General features: G+C 42.3%; 1 protein-coding gene across 2 annotated transcripts in view; it reads right to left on the minus strand.

Annotated features, from left to right (window-relative positions):
* The window catches only part of MAP2K4 (mitogen-activated protein kinase kinase 4), a 138,436-nt gene that overhangs the window by 89,465 nt on the left and 23,287 nt on the right, over positions 1-25,684 (minus strand). For both annotated transcript variants that reach the window (XM_039231583.1, XM_039231584.1), the window contains one exon: positions 8,477-8,579. In XM_039231583.1, the coding sequence (XP_039087514.1) occupies positions 8,477-8,579 (103 nt within the window). The remainder of the gene's footprint in view (positions 1-8,476; positions 8,580-25,684) is intronic.

Raw genomic sequence — 25,684 nt, forward strand, 5'->3', positions numbered from 1 at the left:
GACAGAGAGTGAGCAGAGGAGGGGCAGAGAGAGAAGGAGACATAAAATCGGAAACAGGCTCCAGGCTCCAAGCTGTCAGCACAGAGCCGGACGCGGGGCTCGAACCCAAGAACTATGAGATCATGACCTGAGCCAAAGTCGGACAATTGACCAGCTGAGTCACCCACGTGCCCCTAGTTTCTTTAAATGAATATTCCAGAACTAACTTTGGCATCTCAGCTATAAACACCCAGCTTGAGGAGAATTAAACTAGCGAATCTCCAGACACGGGGGGTGGGTGGGGGGACACACAGAGAATCCGTTCAACCACAGCTATTACCACTATGCTCAGCTGAGAATCACGTCTCCCGTCAATCTCTAACTTCAGGAAATGTGCCACAACCATCAGGTGCACCAAGGTAGGATGTGGGGCTCAGGAAAAGATTAAATACCTCTGAACTTTAAGAAGTACAATAGTGCAAGCTCTAGGAGGCAATCTCACACAATAGGATTATTTACTAGAGTCAAAAGATAGAAATGCCCAAATGTCCATCTGTGTGAACAGATACAAAAAAATGCCTCATATAAATACAATACTATTCCGCATTAAAAAGGAAATTCTGGGGCCTCTGGGCGGCTCAGTCAGTTAAGCGTGTGACTCTTGGTTTTGCCTCAGATCATGATCTCATGGTTCATGAGTTCAAGCCCCATGTTGAGCTCTGTGCTGACAGCTCAGAGCCTGTCTGGGAATCCCCCTCTCTCTCTTTGAGCCTTCCCCGCTCATGTTCTCTTTCTCTCTCAAAATAAATAAATAAAGAGGGGTGATTCTGATACATTTAACAACATGGAGAGAGTGTGAAGACATCATGTCAAGTGAAATAAGCCAGACACAAAAGAACAAATATTGTACCATATTTCTACCTATATGAGGTACCTAGAGCGACCAAATTTAGAGACAAAGTAGAATCAAAGCTAGCAGGAGGAGGAATGCAGAGTTAGTGTTTAATGAACACGGTTTCAGTTTGAGAAAAATGAAATCCAGTCCCGAAGAGGGATGGTAATGATGCCTGTACAAAAATGTGAATATACTTCACGCCACTGAGCTGCACCCTTTGGAAATGGTTCTGATGGGAAACTGTATGTTATGTAGATCTGGCACGGGGAGTCCTAAAGAAAGCGTTTCCAGCGGTAAATCTAAACCAGCCAAAAATTAAAAGATCCCATCAGATGTAACACATTTGGTGCTTTAAATTTTGGAGTACTAATTTGTAGCTATAAATATTTCTACCGCGACTGCCATTCTGTTAAAGTGCTCCACCACATAAGGGTAGAGATTCCCAATTACTACGTCTGCATCAAAAAATGTCAGAGACAGGGAGAAACTTTGAAGCTCACGTGGACTCAGAGTTTTCACACTTAGGAGCTGAGCAGAGATGTCCCAGGGGCCATGTCAGGGAGTGAGCACAGGCAAACCTCCAGAGGCCCTCTTCCATCTCACCCTCAGCCACCAGGCTTTTCCATAACCTCTGATTTGAAGAAAGCACACGCCTGGCTGAATTCTGTCTCTTCTTGCCCTAATTTACCATGCAAAAGAATGGATGTCACTATTCGAATTCAACAGGTGAAATGAGATCCCAATGCCATGTGACACACTCAAGGTCACAGAGGTAATGATGAGGCAAGGACAGAGACCAGGACTCCCAACAGTAACGAAAACAGTTAATCCAAAATAAGACAGTTTAAAAGACAGGTTTTGACAATTTAACCAGGAACAGTGGCTAGATTATTTATTTTTTAATATTTATTTATATTGGGGAGAGCATAAGCAAGGGAGGGGGAGGGAGAGGGGGTAGAGGATCCAAAGTGGGCTCTGCACAGACAGGCTGATGGCAGTGAGCCCAATGTGGGGCTCAAACTCATCAATGGCAAGACCATGACCTGAGCCCAAGTTGGGTGCTCAACCGACTGAGCCACCCAGGTGCCCCACAGCTGGATGATTTCTAATTGCTATTCTACACTTTACTCTAAAGCTCTACTGAGCAGGCTTCTCATGAAATGAAGAATACCACTAGCTATGAACTGGGGACTTTGAAATTGCTCTCAAACTCCTGCCTACTGCTCTACAGCACCCGCTGAGCCTTTCACTGATCAAGTGTAAGGAAGACACATGAGATCCCAGGACCCTCTTGGTCTCAACAAAGAGATTCCTTTAAACGTAGAATATACGGTTTCGGAATGTTTAGCTCAAGCCCCAAAATATATCTGTACTTGGCAGTATTTCTAATACGTCGTCTTTTAAGCTAGGGTTTTTCTTGTACAATCCCGATATGCTGTGAGGATAAACAATTGTGTTCGGTGCATTCTCGGTGGCCCCGTGCTGTAAGAGCACTCACACACTACTCGGGCGATGAGAGCACACACCTCACAGGAGCCTTTCTGCTGCTGATCATATCACAGTCACATACAGAACATGACTGCGGCACAAGCCTGGCACATTTCTAACAACACCTTCGGGTAACAGAGGGGAAAAGGCCTACACTTCCTGTCCAGGTTGTCTCCTCGCTCTCTAAGGGCGTACAGGAAAAGTACAATTTAAAAAAGGAAATAAACAATTAAGAAAGAGTTTCAGCAAATTTCTGAATGTCTGAAAACAGACAGAAATGTATAGACAAAGCAAAACTAATCAACGCTAAGAGAAGGGACTCCATAGTCTCAGAGACTTATCAGTCAACTGTGGGACAGGACCTTGTTTTGATCTCATTTCAAGCTATTTAAAAAAAAAAAAAACTGATGAAGTAATTCACTTACATGATGATATTAAAGATTTATTCTACTAGATTAATAATGGTATTGTGATTATGTTTTTTTTTTTAATGTTTTATTTATTTCTGGGAGAGAGAGAGAGACAGCGTGAGCAGGGGAGGGTCAGAGAGAGAGGGAGTCACAGACTGAAACAGGCTCCAGGCTCTGAGCTGGCAGTCAGCACAGAGCCCGACGCGGGGCTCGAACCCACGAACCGCGAGATCATGACCCGAGCGAAAGTCGGACGCTTAACCAACTACGCCACCCGGGCGCCCCTGTGATTATGTTTTTAAAAAGGAATCCTTATCTTTTAGAAATACATCTCGAGGGACGCCTGGGTGGCTCAGTCAGTTAAGTGTCCAACTTCAGCTCAGGTCATGATCTCACAGTTACCAAGTTCAAGCCCCACGTTGGGCTCTGTGCTGACAGCTCAGAGCCTAGAGCTGCTTAAGATTCTGTGTCTCCCCCTCTCTCTGTTTCTCCCCCACTTGCATGTTCTCTCTAATTCTCTCTCTCTCTCTCAAAAATAATTAAAAACATTCAAAAAATGTAAAAAAAAGAAATACATCTTGAAATATTTATAGACAGAACAACATCTGAGGTTTGGTTAAAAATAAGGAAGCTGGAGGAATAGATAAAATCAATATTGGCCACATTAACCACTAAAACTTCTATGTATTCATCATACAGATAAATACATACAGACTCATCTATAACTCTCTACTTCTGGATATACTTGCAACTTTCCATAATAATGGGTTAAATTAAAAAAAATAAAAACAGTAATGGGGCACCTGGCTGGCTCAGTCGGTACAGCATGCAACTCTTGACCTCAGGGTTGTGAGTTAGAGCCCCATGTTGGGTGTAGAGAAAAAAAAAAAGTAAAATCTTTAAAAAAAAAAAAAAAAAAAAAAAAAAAAGACCTTCCTTCGTGTGGGTGGGTCGGGGGAGGGGACAGTAATAGAGAAAACTACCACCTATAACACAATGGGAGAGAACCATGCAGCAGAGAAGAGAAATAAATGATAGTCCTAAAAGAATCGTAGAGAGGATCCAAAGTTGGGAGGTATGAATGCCTAGAAGCAGAAAAGTTCATTAAAAGTCTTTCTGTAAGAAAGGTCCAGTTGGTTCCTCATTTTCTCTCCACCTTCCCTCGCAAATGGAAAGAGAGCACGTCTTTAAAGAAAATAAAACCTGCTCTCTGAGGGTGAATGTGGGCTCTGCTCACTCTGACATCTGAACCCTCTGGGCCTCACAGCCAACTCTCAAACCATTCAAATATTCACCTGCATCAGAGCTACCCATCAGCCTAATTTCCTCATTCTCAACTATCAATGGACAATAAAAAATTACAAGACGCATGGAAATAAACTAATACAAAGAAGAAAGACAAAGGACAACTGACCCTTGAAAAAATGGATTCCCAAGAGAGTAGAAAAGAGCGTTAAAATTCCAGGTAAAGTAAGAATGAGATACTAAGGGCGCCTGGGTGGCTGTCAGTTAAGCGTCCAACTTTGGCTCAGGTCACGATCTCGTGGTTCATGGGTTTGAACCCCGTGTCAAGCTCTGCTGGGGATTCTGTGTCTCCCTTGCTCTCTGCCCCTCCCCCACTCACACTCTGTCTCTGTTTCAAAAATGAAAAAACATTTAAAAATTTAAAAAAAAACAAAGAATAAGATACTTAAAGGTGGCTCAGTCGGTTAAACATCCAAGTTCAGCTCAGGTCATAATTTCATAGTTCATGGGTTCGAGCCCCATATCTGGTGCTGTGCTGACAACTCAGAGCGTGGAGCCTGCTTCAGATTTGTGTCTCTCTTTGGCCCTCTGCGGCTCACGTTCTATCTCTCTCATGCTCTCTCCCTTTCAGAAAATAAAACATATTTTTTTAAAAAAAGGAAAAAGAATAAGATACTAAGAGGGGCGCCTGGGTGGCTCAGTCTGTTAGGCCTCCGACTTCGGCTCAGGTCATGGTCTCATGGTCCAAAAGTTCAAGCCCCGCATCAGGCTCTGTGCTGCCAGCCTGCTTGAGATTCTGTATCTCCCTCTCTCTCTGCCCCTCCCCCACTCATGCTCTGCCCCACTCTGTCTCTCAAAAATAAATAAACGTTAAAAAAAATTTGTTTAAAGAAGATACTAAGAAGAACCCACAATCAACTCGGAAATTAAAATCAATTACCAAAACAGAATATTTCATAGAAGGATCAGTAAATAAGGGAAATCTAGGATACAGAAAAAGAAAACAAAAAGATAAAAAATGTATGAAAGAAAAGTCAAAGACCCAGGAAATTCAGAAGGTCCAACATCCAAACAAGAGACTAGGAAATACAGGAAGGAGTCGATCGAAAAATACCAAAATTTTCTCAGAAACAGATATGTGAACAAAATAAAACAGTCCTTCCGTGCACAGAAAGATGATCCCGACCTAGATATATCTCTTTTTTTTATTTTTTAATGTTTTATTTATTTCTGAGAGAGAGAGAGAGAGGCAGCGTGAGCAGGGGAGGGTCAGAGAGAGGGAGACACAGAATCTGAAGCAGGCTCCAGGCTCTGAGCTGTCAGCACAGAGCCCGACTCGGGGTTCGAACCCACAAACCATGAGATCATGACTTGAGACGAAGTCGGACGTTTAACTGACTGAGCCACCCAGGTACCCCATCTGACCTAGATATATCTTCATATAACTACACAACAGCAAGAATAAAGAAAAAAAATGCTAGAAGTCTCCAGTGAAAGAAATACGTACTCTATAAGTAACATCTGCTATAATTAAACAGACTACACACCATCCCCAAAACTTACCTTGTACTTACATCCACCACAATGTCATTCTCCCTTCTATACCCATCTTTCAAGACCCAATTCAAATCTTGTTTCTTTGTGAAATGTTTCACCAAGCAGTTTATCCTAAAGTGATCTTACCCCCTCCTGTACCATTCATTTGACCTTCAGTCTGTACTGCTTTATGCCTCACTTCTTGAATTGCTATAAACCAACTGTTGTTTCTTAGAATTTTATTTAAAAGGTTGGTTCTCAGAAAATAAGGACACAGTGTTCAAATTTTCAATCTTTTACAAAATCCTGCACCCAGGAGACACCAAATGCCAGATGGAGGTGAGAGCAGTTTCTGGGTGCACATCTCAACTTCATTAGTTGCTTCCATTTCATCTTCTCTTTTCCTAAATTCATGAGCAAGTTTTCTATTTATATCTATAACTAACGTTAAAGGGGAAAAAAAGAGTTTGAGGAAATTTGGAAGGAGGAAACACATAGAAATGGTACAGAGGTAGCTTTTTCAAATCCCCACATATTGCAAATGACCAGGAGTGGTTTTTTAGTGCCCAGTGGGGCACAACTCAGAGGAAGAACACTGAAGGATCCCTTAACGAAGGGCAGAGGGAGTTAGAAGACACATGCTGCCCTGCACACTGAAACAATGATCTTTGGCCAATATCAATGCGAGTAGTTCACCTGTTCCTGATCCACATAGTATCAGACCAGTGCAATAAGAAAATGAAAACAAGGTCTGGGTCTAAAATTTCTACACACCAGAATCAAAATCTAGAGACCCTGTCATAAAATAGAATAAATGCTTCTTAATTACAAAATAAAATGCTTCTTAATTACAAAATAAAATGCTTATTACCACGGCCTTTTAAACTTTTAACACATGCTAGGAAGAGACAAAGTATAAGAAACCTAGCTGGTTATGAGGGTATTAGGAAGTGGTGGGTTTAAAAAAAAAAAAAAGACCGACTCAAATTTTGGAAGAAAGCTTTTTTTCACCCAGTTTACTGTTCGCACACACACAAAAGATTTTGTCCCTGAATTCCCGAATACATGAAACTCTCAAAGGAAGAGAGTACACGTACGTAAATGTTTTTGCAGTTCTAAATGTAAGTCAGGTTGTTTTTCCCTGTGTCCAAGGGGGCTTTAAAAAAAAAAAAAAAGAGGAGAAGGGGAAGAAGAAGAAAGATCTGTTAAGTTTGGCAATTACTACACATCCTTTCTTTGGCAGACTTCAATTACATGGTTCAGCTAGCAACCAAGGTAATAGAAATGGACCATGCTCAAGAATTGGTTTTGTACTAGCTTTCACCAGAAATTCTAGGAAATGAGGAAGGAGGTTCTTTTAAGAATGTTTCCTTGCTGTTAGAACTCTGACTAATTAAGAGGTACTAAGAGGTTCCTTCCTCAATATAGCCCCCACTGGATGTTTTCGAGGAGGTAAAAAGGCTGGGACGCTAGGCGGAGCTCTGACAAGAAACCTCATTATGAACCCCAGTCTAATAAAATTAGCAGACATTCTTCCCAGTCAAATGAACTGCTGTCACTCCAGTTTTCACTGGCTTTAACATTACAGGTGAAAACCTAAGAGCTCACACACACATACACACCACTCCCTTCTATACACTGATGTTTTAAAAGTAACAAAATATTTTTTAGCATTCGTATTTCAAGATACTCTACCTTCTTCTCATTCATTACTGTTTGCAAATACGAGGCAGGCCAGACATCGAAAGGAAAGAAAGTAGCTATAATGTGCCTTTTTGGAAAGCATGAACCGATTTGTAATCTAATGAGGTTTGAATAAAAACTGTTGAGGAATTATTAAAAACTATAAGATGATATATTCTGACTGCTTTTTAAACCATACCTTCTACCATTTGCTTGCTTGGTTGTTCTCAATACCAGAACTAGGGAAAAATTAATTTTATGAACGTGAGTATGAATGTGAAGCCAATGGCTTTGACCCTTCATACCCATGACAGGTCTTGAGGGGTAAAAGTGGGAGGCATCATTATTTAATACATCACTTCAATTCAAAGGCGTCTATAACTATTATTCTGAAGGTTTTAAATTAATGGATGTTTCTAATATGCTCAGTGACTTTCATTGACACTAAAATATCATTTTTACATTTTAATAAAATTATTGGGGCACCTGGGTGGCTCAGTCAGTTAAGCATCCGACTTCAGCTCAGGTCATGATCTCACAGTTCGTGGGTTCGAGCCCCACGTTGGGCTCTGTGCTGACAGCTCAGAGCCTGGAGCCTGTTTCAGATTCTGTGTCTCCCTCCCTCTCTGACCCTGCCCCTGCTCATGCTGTCCCTCTCTCTCTCTAAGAAATAAATTAAAAAACATTAAGATAAATTTTTTTAAATATTTAGGAAAAAACACACATGTAGAGAATACATTTAAAAAATAATCACTGACATCTATATGCTGACATGTACACATTCTTCCAAAATACTGTGACACGAAGATCTTACAGGAATGTAGTTCATCATAATAAAATAAAATGGGACTCTGTTGTATCACCCAGTAGGCAGGGGTACAGACCTAGAGGGGAGAGTTAAGTTCCCTAAGTACCACTTACAATTTAACTGGAAATCCAGAAGGAAAGGTCTAAATAATATTCAGAGTTCAGAAAGAGAAAAAAGTTGAAGATCTCAATGTGTCTGGATCTTCAGTTTTTTCTTCCCTTCAAGCAAACGCTAATAAGGAAAACTGTGCTTATCTACTTCAGACTACAGAATCAACGGTTTTTCTAATTAAGTTCAAACAGTAGTATTTCAAATGTCCCAAAGATCATGAAAATACCAACCCCTCAACTTGGAAAAATTCACAAAGTACAATACAAACGTTAAAACCTTTGCTTGAGTTGAGCCTTTTAGTTGATTACCAGGAATACTCACATGTGTGGGTTTTGAACTCCTGTAGGATTGGGATTCAGAGTAAACCTTGCTGTAGATTTGAAAGGTGGATTTGCAAAATTCAACTTCAGTGCTTTGCGTTTACCTAAGAAATAACAAATAAAAAGTAAAAGTTTCAAGTACTATAAAACAGATACGACTCTGGGGGCACAAGAAATTCATACCAAAAAGCAGAAAACTTTGTTTTAACATATAGTTGATACAATATTTTGCAAAGCAACAAAGAATTTCTCAGAATTGAGAAACAGTTATTTAAATAAAAATGACAAAGTTGTTACAAACTACAAATCACCCATTATGCTTCAATACAACAGAAAACAATGTTCAGTGCTTCAAGTTTACATTGTTCAGAGATGCTAACACTTTTGCAAATGAAAATACCACTATAAAAATCATTTACCTCAGCAGATATACTGAAAAATACTAAAATATTACCACCTTTCCAGGGTTATACTTCAATGCCTTAGTTTAATGATTTTCCCTCAAACATAACATACACAACTAAGTGAAGAATCTCAAGCATTCTGCAACCATTATGAGCTAAAAAAAAAAAAAAAAAAAAAAAACCATCATGGCACTGTCAAGTTCAATACACAGGTATTTCAAATAATCCTGTACTTGGAGCTATTTCTTTGGAGTTTGGGAGGGAGGAGGTAAGGTATCAATGTTTTTACATTATACCAATAAAACATGTCCAGTATAGAAAAGCCAGAAAATTCAGAAAAGATAAACAAAAATATACAGCATATTATGTATACACCTACAGAATATGAGTTTTTAAAAATGTATATTATATGTAAGTCAGAAAACAAAAACATATTATACATACACCTACAGAATATATCAGGGGGCTTTAAATATATATTATATAAAAGTCCAATGATCCCAAAATAATCATTGTCTCTTGGAAGGTACTTTCTATACATAGACACCCATTTTTCTCTCTACAATTAAAATCAGACCACAATATGCTTTGTAACATGCTTTACTCCCAGACCATATGTCTGTCTATGTGAGTAAAGCTTACAAAGTCATTTCTCTGGGAGTCTACTGACGGCAGACTCTAACAGAGCTCGGTTTGTGAGCACTGGTGACACATCTTAGTTTCCCGTAGATCTTAAGGATACTGTTTCCATTTTTCCAGCATACACATGCTTCATGGTTTGTTATGCATGTATCTACCTTCTCACCTCTAAGATCCAAACCCTTTCCCACCCCAGTGGGTTCAGAAGATGTATGAAGGGGCTCCGTCTACTCAGCCCGGTGTTTCCCCCGAGAGTTTTATGTTTCTTTCAGGTGCTGTACCACTGGACAGAACCACAGGCCAAGAGGGAAGGGCTCCTGGCTGTGGCTCCTGGGTCAGCTCGCGGGGATGGGCTTTTCCACAGGATAATGTGAATTCCCCAGAAGACGAGACATCGTTTTCAGAAGCAAGCAGGGTACAACATGAATGTGCCATACAACTTGCCCATTTGGGTACCAAACATTAGTTTTAAATTCAGTTTTATTGGAAAGCAAGTAGAGAAAGGGCATTCACACTATACACTCAAAAGGTTCTCTATGAAAAATGGCAGGTTTGGCTGTATTAAAAAGCAAATTCCGTATATTACAAAAAAAAAACTTAAAAAATTTTAAGGGAAAGCTGGGGGGAAATCCTTGCAATACAAAATGGGAAACTCTAAATATATACAAAGACATCACACAAGTCAAGAAAAATAGAAAAATTGGCAAGGGTATGAACAGTAAAGCAAAACTGAGAATAAATTATGAAACGCACTCACTGACACCAAAAACAGTTAAAAATGTTCCTGTGAAACTGGCAAAACTTAGGCTCATTTTATGTATACACATATTTTCCCCCCAATGATAAAATGTTAATCAACGCGACCAGGTAAAAGAATTACTAATGTAAGACATTGCTGATAAAAAAGTAAATCGATGGATTTTTCTCTGGTGAACTGCTCAGCAACATACAAGAAAAACTCTTTAAGAAACAGGCTCTTTTATTTCTTGGAAATCTATCTTCAGGAAATAGCTAAAGGCAGCAGGCTATCCCCAGGCCTTGGAACCTAACGGAATGTGCCCTGCTGGATTCTGAAACTGCTTGAGACTGTTGCCTCCTTTTCTTCCTTCAGGGTTCTCCCATTTTGAATGTGTAGCTCTAGAAATGCTATCCAAGGCCTGACAAGGTCACTTGTCTTCTTGCTTCTAGGTCCGTGGATGGAGAGAAATTTTGTGTCACAACGGGCCATACTCTGTCTCACCCATACCTGATTTGGATGACTTTGCTGAGACTGGGGGTTGATGAACTGGTCGTGTCTCGATAAAGATCTGGATGCCAGCTGATGCTATAATGAGCTAGTGCTCTGTGGGAAGCGTGTACTTTGCACACGGAGTAGATGTAAATATTTGGGGGCCAGAGGCAGACTGCAGTGAAAATGGAGGTGCCCGAGTGGCTCCGTCGGTTAAGCGTCTGACTTCGGCTCAGGTCATGATCTCAGTGTTCATGAGTTCGAGCCCCTCATCAGGCTGTGTGCTGACAGCCCAGGGCCTGTATCCTGTTTCTGACTCTGTGTCTCCCTCTCTCTCTGCCCCTCTTCACCCCCCAACCCCCCATTTCTCTCTCAAAAATAAACACTAAAAAAAGAATTAAAAAAAAAGAAAAAGACACTAGGTCCTAATCAATCCCTGGAACCTATAAATGTTACTTTATAGGGCAAAGTTTCTGGAATTTAAATTAAGATCCAGGGGCACCTGGGTGGCTCAGTCGGTTAAGCGTCCACCTCTAGATTTTGGCTCGGGTCATGATCTCCCTGTTCGGGAGTTCAAGCCCTGCATCGGGCTCTACACTGGCAGTGCAGAGCCTGCTTGGGATTCTCTCTCCCCGTTTCTCTGCCCCTCCGCAGCTCACAAAGTAAATAAGCCTTGAAAAATAAACAAATGAAGCTCTGAATGAGCGCAATTCCCACCAGCTCCCCAAATCAAAAGCAGAACACCACGTGTCATGTGGTGTGTGTCTGAAACCACCCTGGTCCCCAGTCGGTGAAAAGCTGAAAACACAATAAAATCTAATGCAGGACGATAACAGAACAAAGAATCATTGTGAAAACCACCCCAAGGAAAACACCAAAACTGGCCCTTTCTTCCAAAGCTCAGTCTGAGGGGAGAGCAGCTAACCTTTGCAGGCAGACAGAATATATTACTACAATTAAAACGTACTCAAGCTGTTTTCTTGAAAATAGATATTTACATAAACACACACATGCATGCACGCACACATTCTTCTTCAGCACTGCTTTCACTCTTGAGCAAAAATGAACTGGGGTCTGTATAGGGCATTTCCCGCAGAAAAGAACAAGCACACAAATGTAACACAGCATGCCTTACGCAGGTTAGATCTGTACGCACTCCATAGTTCAACACACATGCAACCTTCCTGAAAATGGTCCACGTATGTATTTTGGTTGTCCACCAACAAAACACACTAAATATTCTATAAAAGTTCACAGCCTGTCTAAGCGGAGATGATGACTCAGAGCCTAGAACCGATGCCAGGGGGTGCAGGGTTAAGATCACGTTATGTGCGCGGTCCCCGCAGGGCTCTTCTCTCTCCAAAGGATGACCATTTTCATACGAACTCACAAGGCCGTTTTGAGGGGGAGAAGGAAGACCTCAGAAGGTCAGTCAAGGATGAAATGGGGGGAGAGGCAGAAAAGAGCGGCTTTTACAATGCTTCAGAGAGGCGACCTCTGTAGATATGAACATTTTCCCCCCAGCGTTTCACTTTTTCCTCCCATTCACTTTCTCTAAGTAAGAACCTTTATTATGACTGGTCCTTCTCTTTCTCAAGGCCCGCAGAAACCTAAACCCTAAAGGCAACCTGTCACTCTGCGGGTCAGTTATTTTTAATGACAAAACTACAAGCAGATGCGAAGGTAGAGCAACATGAATTCCACCCACCCCCCCACTGACCAAAAGCCTGCACCTTCTACAGGGAGTAAAGGGCATAAGGAAGGAAGTTTTCCTACAAACGCTCTGTGTTAGGAGCTAACAGAGATTAAGATATTTGTACAGCAGGCTGTAAACAAGTTGATCAAGAAAGATTATAAATTTGTGAATATAATTCTCCCTGTGGGGAGACTGTCACCAAATAAACCCCACATCCCGGCCAACAGAGATAACCAGAGCCTCCCCTTTATCTACAGAACAGAAACCAGGCATTGATTAACATCTTAAAGTACTGAGAGGGAAGGAATCTCCTGGGAGAGAACATGGTGTTTGTGTTAAAACTCCGTTCAGGGCGCCTGACGCAGCAAATGCGCTCAGATGCGTACCAGATCGCTCTAACAATAAATCTCACATAGACTGCCCCAGACAGCCCCGATGTGGGTCAAGCTGGCTAGAGTAAGTTCCTACCATATGTAACCAAGAACCCTACTAAGGACAACAGTATCTGCCCCTGTCTCATCATCCTACTTCCAAGGTGCTGCTCTACCCTTTAGGGAAATACTGCGCTACTTTTCTCATGCGGTGGCTCTACAGGGACCAAGGACACATACTCAGCACACTGGGAAGATTAGCATCTCTGCCAGCCACGCCCAACCAAGTGGCTCAGCCACCTCATGTCCCGCCTCTCCAAGGACTAGGGACTGACCTCGCTGCACCACCCTTTGAAGGTCTGGTTTCAAAGCTCAGCCTCAAACAGCCTTTCCACCTCTGCATCCAATTTCTTCCTCACACTTCTCAGGAAGGAAGCAGTCCCAAGGATGAGATCCTTAAGAACATTATGAGCTATGATTCTGAAGAACCAGGATTTGTCCGTGGATGTCCATAGTCACGAAGGCCTAGGAACGTGTTTGGCTCGTATTCGGACCGCAGAGCAACCCACGGGCTCGCAGAATTTTGAAGGTGGAAGGAAGATATCTTTCAACTTGATTTGGCCTTAAGCAAGAGGCTAAGGAGCCACCCCTGAACAGTGTACCCCACTAACTGCTTAAGAAATACAAACCTTTAACATCACTGTCCACAGTCGGCTAGGCTGGCCCACTAGTTGAGTTTAACCTTGGTCAAAATTTCCACCCAACAGCAGCCAGGAGTCAACCAGTCAACTATGGAAGAAGACCAGTGTGTGCAATCTATGTGGCCAAAACATCCTTCCCCAACCTTCCGCAGATGAGGAAAGTATCATTTCCTAAGCACTATTTCTATTTCCAAAACATCAGAACCAGCCTGTCCTCAGAGCAATACGCTGCTTACATGGGGTCCAGCCTGTCACTCTCCTATCCTTCTCCAGCCTGTTCCCAGGATCAAATTGTGAGCAATTTTATGTTCTAAATGTTTAACTATCTTGACTTATCTTTGAATTCTACAAATCACCTATACCAGATAACTATAACAACAGTTCAACAAATATTTATTGAATTCAAATTATTAAATTTTTTTATCAACATTGCACTGTCCTCTCATACATCCTAGTGGGCTTATTTTCTTTTAATAGATCATAGGAAAGCAAGATTCTGTTCTGCTGATTCAGAATCAGAGAACCAGAATCTTTCCACCCAACCAGTAAGAATGGAGACCATCTCTAAGACACTGGAGTCAACCTATATACCTTCAACACATGATTTCACCAAATTTGAAATGGTAATAGCAAAACTTCCCATTGTTGATGGCAATAAAGATCACTGAAGGACCCAGTGATAGATCCGGAAGATAGTTTTTTTGCTATAATATTAATGGATCACTGCAGGTTATGTGGTAGATTTTTACCAAAATAGCCACCAATGAATCGCCTCTTAACAATGTGTCTATGCTGTTCCTCCCATCAAGAGGTGGAGGCTGTTCCCTACCTCATGAATCAGGCTGACCTTCAGACTCATTGTGACCCCAAGAACACAGCGGAAAGAGTATTCCAGGACTTCCAGAGCTAAGCCTTAGGAGGCCCTACAGTGTCCGCTCTCACCCTCTGAGAAAGCAACGAAGTCTAAATGTGAAGCAGCCCATCTAGCGTCCTTGATGAGGAAAATCCACACGCAGATGGTCCAGAGGTCCCAGCCATCCCCACTGAGCTTAGTCTCCACCCGCAGACCTGCCAGCTGAATACGGACATGAAACAGACCTCAGGTTAAACTGGCGGGACCACCACTCAACTAGCAAACAGAATCAGAAAACTACACAGTGATTCTTTAAAGCCACTACTCAGGAGCCAAAGGAGCTAGACAGGAATAATTTAAAAAACAAACAAACAAAGAAACAGTAAGAATCTGTCTCTCTTAAGAACCCCCACTGCCGCCGCTGGGAGTTCCTAGAACCTAGCACAGGAAGAAGCGAGAACTGAAACTACGGTGTATGAGTCACAGAACACCTTCAAAAGCATGAGCGATTACCTGCAAGTGTCCAATGCACCCCGCCAGGGGACCAAGGGGAGGGATGGGGGGTGGGGGGCGGACTGCCTGAAACTCTCATTTTTGGCTCTAAGTCTTCGTACCTCATTTGCAATAGGGAGTATCCAGAGTAACTTGTTCAATTATCTGTAATCACTGGTTATAAAATGAGGAACGCACAGTTCCAACTACCCAACTTTATATTCAAGCAATTTCAGAAATGTGGAAATAAAACAGTGAGCAAGGACTTACTCTCATTTCCTTTTCTACCTGCATTACTACAGTGATGAGGGCCCTGACTTATTTAAAAAGCTCAAGAGAAGAGTCAGGCAGGAAGAATGTTAGGCTCCAAATCACAAGAAATGGACAACTTTGTCCGTTCCATCCCAGACTTGCCATCTCCGGCAGTCTGAGCGTTAAATGAGTCACTGTCAGGCTAGCACCGCACTGCCCCTCCTCCCCCGGCCCTGGATACGTAAGAATGAACAAGTCTCAAAAATGTATAGAATCTCACTTAGAACTCTGAGCTCCCATCAGTATCACAAAACACAGTTATTCGTCCACACAGCTAAGCAGTTTGGAAGCTGGATTGTTCTGGGTATAGGAGATAAGCTAACAAATATATGCCAACAGGCCCTTCTGGCACAGTTCAACACTTTTGTGCGCAAGACGGACTTGGGGGAAGTCCAACGTGATCATTTACATGGCCGTAGGTGCAGAAATATCACGGTTATACACAAGCTGCTGTGGCAGGTAGTACAGACAAAAAGACCGATAAGGCGGCTGGCTGACCGACCCACAAAGACTGCTTTGTTTCTCATCCCAGCAAAATTAAAAAGGAATGTGGTGGGAGGAGGCTAAAAGGTAGGAATAGGGGAGAAAATTACTTCTGCGAGATGCTAAATGATTATCACTGAAATACTGATAAAGATAACACAGGGGTATTTCTGCGGTCAAGTAATTTACACATCATCCGTAAAACCAAGATAAACATAGTCCCTTATCTGCTCAGGTGAGACTGTGGGGAGGATTCATATACCTAAAAACACAACAGCTGGTAAACAGCAACTGTGGAAAAATGACAACTAACTGTGATATTAGTTAGAAGTACTGAAACCCAAATGAAAAGTTAATTATTAAATTCTCTAAAAAAGAAAAAACTGGAAAAAATTGATACCTTTTAAAAAATTTTTCTTTTTTTTATTTTTATTTTTTAAATGTTTTATTTATTTCTGAGGGAGAGAGACTGCGTGAACAGGGGAGGGTCAGAAAGAGAGGGAGATACAGAATGCAAAACAGGCTCCAGGCTCTGAGCTGTCAGCACAGAGCCCGATGCGGGGCTCGAACCCACGAACTGTGAGATCATGCCCTGAGCCGAAGTCGGATGCTTAACCGACTGAGCCACCCAGGCACCCCTNGAACCCACGAACTGTGAGATCATGCCCTGAGCCGAAGTCGGATGCTTAACCGACTGAGCCACCCAGGCACCCCTAAAAATTTTTTCTTAGTGTTTATTTATTTTTGAGACAGAGCGAGACAGAACATGAGCACGGGAGGGGCAGAGAGAGCAGGGGACACAGAATCCCAAGCAGGCTCCAGGCTCTGAGCTGTCAGCACAGAGCCCAACGCGGGGCTCGAACTCAAGAACCATGAGATCATGGCCTGAGCTGAAGTCAGATGCTTAACCAACTGAGCCACCCAGGTGCCCCTTGTCTGATACCTTTTACACCAAAAAAATATATGAGCAACAAGAAAGAAATCAACTTGCTTTGTAGATTCCTTTCAACTACTGTGCTAATAAAAATCTATTCTTACCCACAGCCCGCATCCAAATGGTGCTCAACCAGAAACCAGGAAAACCAGTGGTAAAGCCCGCCTACCTAGTCTGGCGCTTATCTAGCTAAGTACTCTCGGGCAGGTGACTCCACCTCCTGCCACAGCCCCATTCCTGCCCAATGGGATGGATATCACCCTCCTCGGAGGGGGGCCGGTGGGAGTAAAGGTGTTACTGTGTAGGACAGGGTAGGCCGACCGTCACTCATTTTTTCCCAACCTTGTATTACCCACTGTGTGTAGGTTTACAGCGACAAGGTCCTGAACCAGGGTGGAGACCCGGCTAACACCAGCACTTCCTAAACATTAAGCATTTTCCTTATCTGACGAGCTCGGGCCTCAGAGGCTCTGTTGCCAAAGAAAGAACTGAAATAATTCACTCTGAACCTTGCCAACCTCTGGCAGATGGTCCATGGGCCTCTGGGGTAGACAGATTTTTTCTTTAACCTGTAGTATCGGGAAATCTGTTAGTTCTCTATCAGAGCCTCAAGGGGTACTGCTCTGACACAAAGGTATAACACTTTATAGCAGATTCTATGGACTCCAGGCAAAGGCAAAAGAAGCATTTTTTTTTTTTGTAGACTCCATTTTACTATGAGACCTTATTTGGTTAACAGAAGTCTTTAGGGAGAGCGTAAAGGCTGAAACTCCCCCGACTTGCTCCCGAAACTGATCACCCAACAATAAAAAAAATGTTGTTAGCTCATTCCTCTCATAGTGAAATGGGGAGTTTATCAAGCTTGATGGGATGAAGCAAACAATACCCCCTAACATCCTTCCAAACCTAACATTACAGAAACTCATGCTGATTCCTCACTCTCTGATTCTACGAACCATCAACTCTGACACTGATATGAGCCACTCTGTAGTCACCAGTAATTTTGCCTCAAATATGCACAATGTCCCTATTATGAGTTTCTATACGCAGCCACACCTTTGAACAAGCAATTAAGCCAACACCCCACTCTGCTCAGACCCTGAGCCGGATGTCTACTACCAACACACAAATACAATTCATCAGGCTAGACTGACCAAGTCCTGATTAGCCCAAACTCTTCAAAAATACCAGAGAGGCAGCTAATTTAGGATTACCAATGCAGCACAAATGTCAAGGCTTTACTGGAATAAACAGGACTTGAGATGCCCATGCACACAGTCATGCAGATGGAATCAACAGATCATCAAGCAGAACTTAGGCTCTGGATTTCCATAGTCCCCCCCAAAATTTTTTAATGTTTTATTTATTTCTGAGAGAGAGAAAGAGAGAGAGACAGCATGAGCAGGGGAGGGTCAGAGAGAGAGGGCGATACAGAATCTGAAGAGGGCTCCAGGCTCTGAGCTGTCAGCACAGAGCCCGATGTGGGGCTCAAACCCATGAACCGTGAGATCATGACCTGAGCCAAAGTCAGATGCTCCACCGACTGAGCCACCCAGATGTCCCCCCAAAATTTTTTAAATAAATAAATAAACTACATAGCCCCAGCTGAAATGACCACTGTGGGGGCTGGGGGTAGATGTAAGCAACTGACTGATGGATTTGAGAGCAAATATCCCAGTTAGAAAATAAATAAAGAATATAAAAGGGAGAACACATACAGAATCAAAAAAACCACCCAATTCTTCTAGTTATCCACAAAACTAGATTAGTTAAAACTCAACTTTTGCCCCTAATACCACATATAAATAAAAGGATTCCCAATATTAATTTTTTAATGTTTATTTATTTTTGAGAGACAGAAACAGAGTGTGAGCGGGGGAGGGGCAGAGAGAGAGAGAGGGAGACACAGAATAGGAAGCAGGCTCCAGGCTCAGAGCTGTCAGCACAGAGCCTGAAGCGGGGCTCAAACTCAAAAACTGTGGATCATGACCTGAGCCTGAGTCGGACACTTAACGGACAGAGCCACCCAGGAATCCCAATATTAATGTTAATAAGGGTATGAAGAAGTAGGCAGTCTTTTCAGAATTTTTCACAGCTATACTTTTCCATCTCTCCATGGTTACGTGATGTCTACCCTCCCCACCACGCCTCAAGCTCCAGGAGCGCAGAAACTATTCCTCACTTGCCTCCATGCCTAGAACGGCACCTGATGCATAAATCCTTAACATCTGTTCAGTACACAAGTTGAACAGAGACAAATAAATGAACAAATTACTGCAGTGACTATAAACTGGTCCACTTTCTAGAAGGCAAGATCTTGCAAACATCTCAAAATGTCCTTAACGATTAATGCAATAACTCCATTCCTAACAATTCTTTCTTTAGGAAGTTAAAGATTAGGCAGAGACAATTATTCAGCATAGTGATATTTATGCGAAAATAGGTAGAAAAATCATGGTACATCTGTAACAGGAATACTACACCACCACTAAAAACAAAAAAGCAAAACAAAACACCATAAAAGACCACTGACGTTGGGAAATGTTAGTAAGAGATTTTTTTTTAATCAAGCAATAAGTAATGTATCTAATAAAGTATTTCAATAAGGTATATGTAAATATGATAATTTATAAAGTATGACTAGTGATTACTTCAAGGTGCTAGATTTATGGGTCATTTTTTTTCTACTTTGCTGTGTTTCAGTTTTCTACACTAAGCATTTGTTGTTTCTGTTTCGATTATAATCTCCTTGCTACTCATACCCAAACTTTCTAAAAGAGGCCAATCTGTTCTCTAAACCCAAACTTACTGAGGCCTAGAGAACAAGTAAAATGTCCTTAAAAACACAAATCTAGGCACTTTCCCATATATATCTGCTAACCCGACTTGGACACTTCCATACCCCTAAAATCTTGTAGTTATTTCACAAACGGCATCTTTTGTGATTTTTTTTAAGGTGTACGTATCTGCTAAATTCAATAATATTTTAATCTCCAACAAAACAGGAAAAGCTTATCCAACACAACCCCCTCGCCCCAAAAGTCATGCTCCAAAGATTTTGGAAGCACACCTCTGTGGGAATCTAAGGGTGGGAATTCCAGTTACACACCCACCTTGAGAAGGCTCCGAATAGATACCCAAAAGGTGGTAACCATTTACTGCCAGCATACCCCCACCCCGGTTTAGAGGAGAAGGGGAAGAATGTGCTAATAAGTCTGAGCTCTTCATTTGTCCCCAGCTTGTTCAGAGCTCTCTCTTACACCATCACCCTTCACAATTCTTCATAAGAAAGGCCTAACCTGCTACGGGCCTGCACGGATTCCATTCATACAGCATTCCTGCTCAAAGGGCGCTGAGGGTTCTGGCCAGGAAGGGGGGATGTTTATAGCACAGCAAGTCAGGATACAGACATAAGGGACTTACTGATGGATTTGAGAGCAAATATCCCAATTAGAAAATAAACACAGACTATGAACAGGTAATTAACAAAAGAGGGAATACACATAGAATCAAAACAACCATCAAATTCTTCTCATTACTCTAGGTAGTCAGCACCCTGTCCAGGGGCTCAGATGCTTTAAATCCACGTCAACCTAAAACTCAGCCAAAATCACAGGGCATTTCTGGGTAAGCCTTCAATCTCGGGACCCACCAACAGGGGTCCCACATAGAGAAGTGAGACACACATGCCGTGTGGATCAAATCCAATGAAAAGTTGCTATGCAGAATGGTCAGTGAGCCTTTCTTCTCTAATGGGTAGGCCATGTGGCATCCTCTGCCTCCCAATCAGACCCCTCAACACTCTAAGGTCCTCATCAGCTCCCCAAAGTTTCAAGCTACCATGTTACCATGCACCAGTAGCAAGATATTAGGATTTTTGGAAAATCACCCACATAAAGGACTCCCCCTTTTTGGTAGCCATCCTTCCAGTGGGACAGGGCACCTAAGACACAAACTGATGAAAACTGGGTCAAGAAAAGCCGCAAGGCTTGCTCCGGTGTTCATCAACGCCCCAGAGCCCACGCACGTGGCTTCCAGCCCACCTCCCTGTCCAGGCAGAGGCACACGTCACACAGCAGATATTCTCAGAATGGCTTGCTCGAACTCTTAACAAGGAACCAAAGTGCCCACTGGTCTTAGGTCACATTTATTTTTCCTGCTCAGTAAGCCCCACAAGATGCTAACATGACCATTTTAACTTCCCGCCACCCATGAATGAAACAAGCACACTGACCATATTTTCTAACTATGCTGTCAGTATTGTTGTGATCGGTGCTTCAAACCTTTTTTGTATGTGCCATAAAGTGAAGGAAAGGACACCTGTACAACACAGTGAAGGAAATACAAGTCTGTCCTTGGCTAAAGGCCACTGACCTGAGCTCCAGTGAGTGGCTCCAGGCCGCAGGCCGAAGCACTGTGTGTTTCAGGTGATGGGGACCTCAGTGGCACCCAGACTGAGAAGCTAGCAAGAGTTTACTTAGAATAATGTTACCAGCCACAAAGCAAACATTAATTCCTTAATATTTTTGTCAAATATTAATTTCTTCCCTTATCTGCCTAAAATGCCAAAAAGGATTCCCACCAGCCATAAATAACTCTTCCAGACTCAATCCTACATGAACTTGATTAACGAATACGTTAGGATTAAGAAAACAGTGAGATACAGGCAATTAGCATCATGGTGAAGGTGCCCATGTGGGCCTAGGAGAGAGGGCATATTAATCTTTTTCCCAACAGAAAACCAACCATCCGTTGCCAAAATGATATTGGTACCCATGTTTCTTGCCGGGTAAGTATAGATCAGTCCTCCTAGAAAGCTTACAGATTCAAAGCTCTGGGTCTACTATGTGCAAGGTAGTTTTGCTACAGTGTCTGTGCTGTAATAAAAAATGTATCCGGTATTTGTCCTGAGTACCTGGCACAGAGCTCCTACAACCCATCCAATAACCCCCCTCCCCCCAGTGAGAGAAGAGTCTTTTGTTATTCATAACAAGCCCCTTTCAACCAAACCCGAGATTATGCTAATGACGTGATGGAGGAGGGGGACTCCCCCAGAGGCACTACACACACATAATTTCAGGATGGGATGCTGGTCTCCAGAAAAACCAACCTAGCAATGAGGAGGGTGACAACTTTTAGCTCCACCCCCTAGCCTCTATGGGGGGAGAAGGGCTAGAAGTTGAGTTCCATCCCATGATGCGATCAACTGTGGCTCTGTAATGAAACTCCCATAAACCCTACCCAAACAACGAGTTCCAGGCGTTTCCAGGTTGGCGAACACATCAAAGCACTAAAAGGATGGCGTGCCCACAGAAGCTATGGAAGCTCTCCGCCCACTCTCTCCACGCCTAGCCCCACACGTCCCTTCCATGTGGCTGCTCCTGAGTTGTGTCTTTTATACTAAACTGATGAACGTAAGTACAGTGTCTTCCTGAGTTCTGTGAGTGGCTCTAACAGGTAACTGAACCTGGGCACAGAGTCACGGGAGCCCTATCTAATTCACGATTGGCCAAGCAGAAGCGTGGGTGCCTGAGTACCCCATTTGCAGCTGGATCTGAAGAGGGGGAAGTTTTGGGGGCTGACCCCTTTAACCTGGAGGATCTGATGCCAACTCTACCTAGAAAGTGTTCAGTAACTGAACTGCTGGACCCCCAGCTGATGTCAGAGAACTAGAGCATTGCCTGGGGCGGGGGGGGCGGTGGGCAGGCGTGGAGACACACTGCGGTGTTAAAACCTGAAACACTGAAAAGTGAAGAACATGAGGTCAGTTTCAAGAAACAAATCTTTTCTTAGTTCCATGAATACTTCTAAGATGTTTTTTTGTTTTTGTTTTTTATGCTATCTAAACATATAAGCAAGCCCAGGAGAAAAATACTCCAATTCAATTAGAGATAATGTGGGAAAACAGGGCTTATGAATATGTTTTCTCTATCATATGTCAGTGGTGCATTTGTAAACTGAATGAACATATTATCAACTTGTGAAGTCGATTTAAGAAAGCTCTTCTTAGAGCAAAGAATGAACATACGTGCCCACGTTAGGCCAGCTCAGGAAAATCAGATTTTTTCTTTCCTATTTGGCTGCACAAGATCACAGTCCACTTTTTATTCCAAGCTGACTTCTCTCTGGCCTCCAGGGAACACCTGATCCTTACCGTATGGCCCCACTAGCTTATCCCAAAGCAAAAAAGTTCACACCACCATATAAAATTTCACCTGTAATAACCCTTTTTTTTTCTCCACCGTACATCACGAGGAATCCAGAAAGGCAAAGGCAAGAATCCATTTCATTCGTCTACATGATTCTGCATATATTTTCATTGAATTAAGATAATTTGGAGAGCCTTCGGGTAATCTTTCACCACTAAATGGCACTCGTGAATGACAAGAAAGCTTTTGCTGACCATTTGTATTGATGTAGACACAGCCGGCACTCAAACTTGTGAGCTGCTCGCTGCTGTACAGTGTAATATAAGCCTTTTTCTGGTACCTCAAACTCCCTAATGCAGAAGGAAAGCCTTATTTCAAAGATAACTCCCCCAATTCTAAAACACCAGCAGTGGCTCAGCAATCATTTAATAACTAGCCATCATTTATTTATATTTCTTTCTTCAGAATGCCGTCAGTGCTAGAACACAAGCACCTTCCCACGAAGAACCTAAGCACTCATCTGGACGACCTCTGACCACAGTAATTAGACCTAGCACTCCGGGGACTCACTGTTTTTCATAACAGCACCTGGCATATCACGGGAGCACAATATTTCCTGAATAAACAGAGAATCCAAGGTCAGTTTCTGCTTCATTTTTTTTCCCTCATTAATCAAAATACCTGTAATTAGAAATTAAGTAAGTTCTCTGAAAAAGTTAGCCAGAAGCTTTAGCTAGAGAAGTGCTCCTGACACGAGTTAGTTCACCATGTTTTGGCTTTCAGAAAGATATTTGATGTTTTGGGGGGGGGGGGGTTCCTTTGTTGTTTTGTTTTGTTTTTATATTTTTTCATGTAATCTCTTCGCCCAACATGGGGCTCGAACTCACACTCCCGATATTAAGCGTCACATGCTCTACTGACTAAGCCAGCCAGGTGCCCCAGATATTTGGTGTTTTTAACTGCCTTCAGTTGTGTGACATGACAATCTTTTGTATACTCAAACAACTTTGCCATTTCATACTGCATTATGTTATATGTATTTTAAAAAACTTTTATAACAATAATCTGTGATCTAAATTTAAATTCAAATCCAATTGTGTTATTAACAAAGCAAATAGCAAAAGATGGAAAATGAGTAAGCACCTTGTACATAAAGTAATGCTATATAACGTATAAACTATAGCACTATTATACCCTCTCATGATTAGCATCTGAAGAGCTTCTTTGAACCCCACTGAATAATTCCGCCCAATTTAAAAAAGATTAAATGTGGGGCGCCTGGGTGGCTTAGTCGGTTAAGCGTCCGACTTTCGCTCAGGTCATGATCTCGCCGTTCGTGGGTTCGAGCCCCGCGTCAGGCTCTGTGCTGACTGCCAGCTCAGAGCCTGGAGCCTGTTTCAGTCTGTGACTCCCTCTCTGACCCTCCCCTGCTCACGCTGTCTCTCTCTCTCGCTCTCTCCTAGAAATAAATTTAAAAAAAACATTAAATAAAAATAAAAAAATAAAAAAGATTAAATGTGATGGGGCACCTGGCTGGCTCAGTCGGTAGAGCATCCGACTCTTGATCTCAGGGTCATGAGTTCAAGCCTCACACTGGGCGTGGAGCCTACTAAAAGTAATAATAATGATAATAAATAAAAAAAAAAAACATTAGGATGTAACACTTTGATTTCTTAGCAAACACAAATAGTATTTGCTGCCTATAAATGCATTCTATAAAGTTTTTGAAAGGTTAGAATTAAAGTAAGATTAATCAAGAGAGTAAACGGCACTCAAAGAGGGTTTGTTGTATCCCTTCTTCATCCTGAATATACAGCACACGAGAGTATTTCAAAGGCAAGCTCTACTCGGTTATTGACAAACTGTGCCAGACCAAATCAGTTTCAGAACGTCACAGAGGGGAGACTGCAATAATTTAGTTACAGGACGGGTAACTAAACAGGAATAGTGAGTGAAACTCACAGTAGTGAAACTGTTGTTACTGAAGGGTGAATAATGACATCTGTTGGACAAGAGTATACCGTCCCTGAAAAGGTAATTGCTCACTGGAACGCAGTAGCTCACCAAGTTTTTTATACCCTGGATGAGAACTCTTACTTACTTCTATTCTCACCAAACTGCCTTTTGATGACTAATTCTGGTTCCCAAGTAATGGGAAGGCAATGCCCTCCAGGACCTGAGCCTTCTAAGCACTGAATACACATTAATTTTAAGCAAGGCGGGACTCCACTTTGGAACTGATCTTATTCGGCAGAACTGCTCTCATATAACCCATGGGTTCTTTAACTTCACCGAAAAACATCAAGAATTATTTGACATGTTCTTTAATCATCTTCAGAGATTAAGAAATTTTAAAAGGCTAAAAAACCCTGATAATGAAGAGGCTGGCTCATGTTCCAGGGTATATAAATAGATTTCCAGTTTTAATTCTCTCAAAGTACACAAAAGTACAGTAAATGTCTGTGTATACGTGTGTGTCCACATTCACATGTGTTCATACCCTTCAACGTTGATGCAGCCAGGTCAGAGATGATTAATGTTTCATTTAATTTGCATTCACTGGTATGCCCCAAACACAAATGTTGTAATTTTGGGCTGATCATAGCTACTATTTGCAGAGCCCACAGATGTTTGCCAGTATGAGTTAACCAGTCCCTAACGAAATAATTTAGACAGAAATCATCGATGATGGCCAAAACCATCAGGTGAAAAGCTGATGGGGAACTTTATCCTATAGGACTCAGATGGACAGCACCTAAAACCCAGTGATTAATCTTACGAAGACCTACAATCAGAAATTACATGCCCCCATAGGACACCTGGGTGGCTCAGTCAGTTAAGCGTCCGACTTCCGCTCAGGTCATGATCTCCTGGTCTGTGAGTTCAAGCCCCTCGTCAGGCTCTGTGCTAACAGATCAGAGCCTGGAACCTGCTTTGGATTCTGTGT

This window comes from Hyaena hyaena, unplaced genomic scaffold (assembly GCF_003009895.1).
Source record: "Hyaena hyaena isolate Hyena2069 unplaced genomic scaffold, ASM300989v1 scaffold_58, whole genome shotgun sequence".
In the NCBI taxonomy this organism is placed as follows: Eukaryota; Metazoa; Chordata; class Mammalia; order Carnivora; family Hyaenidae; genus Hyaena; species Hyaena hyaena.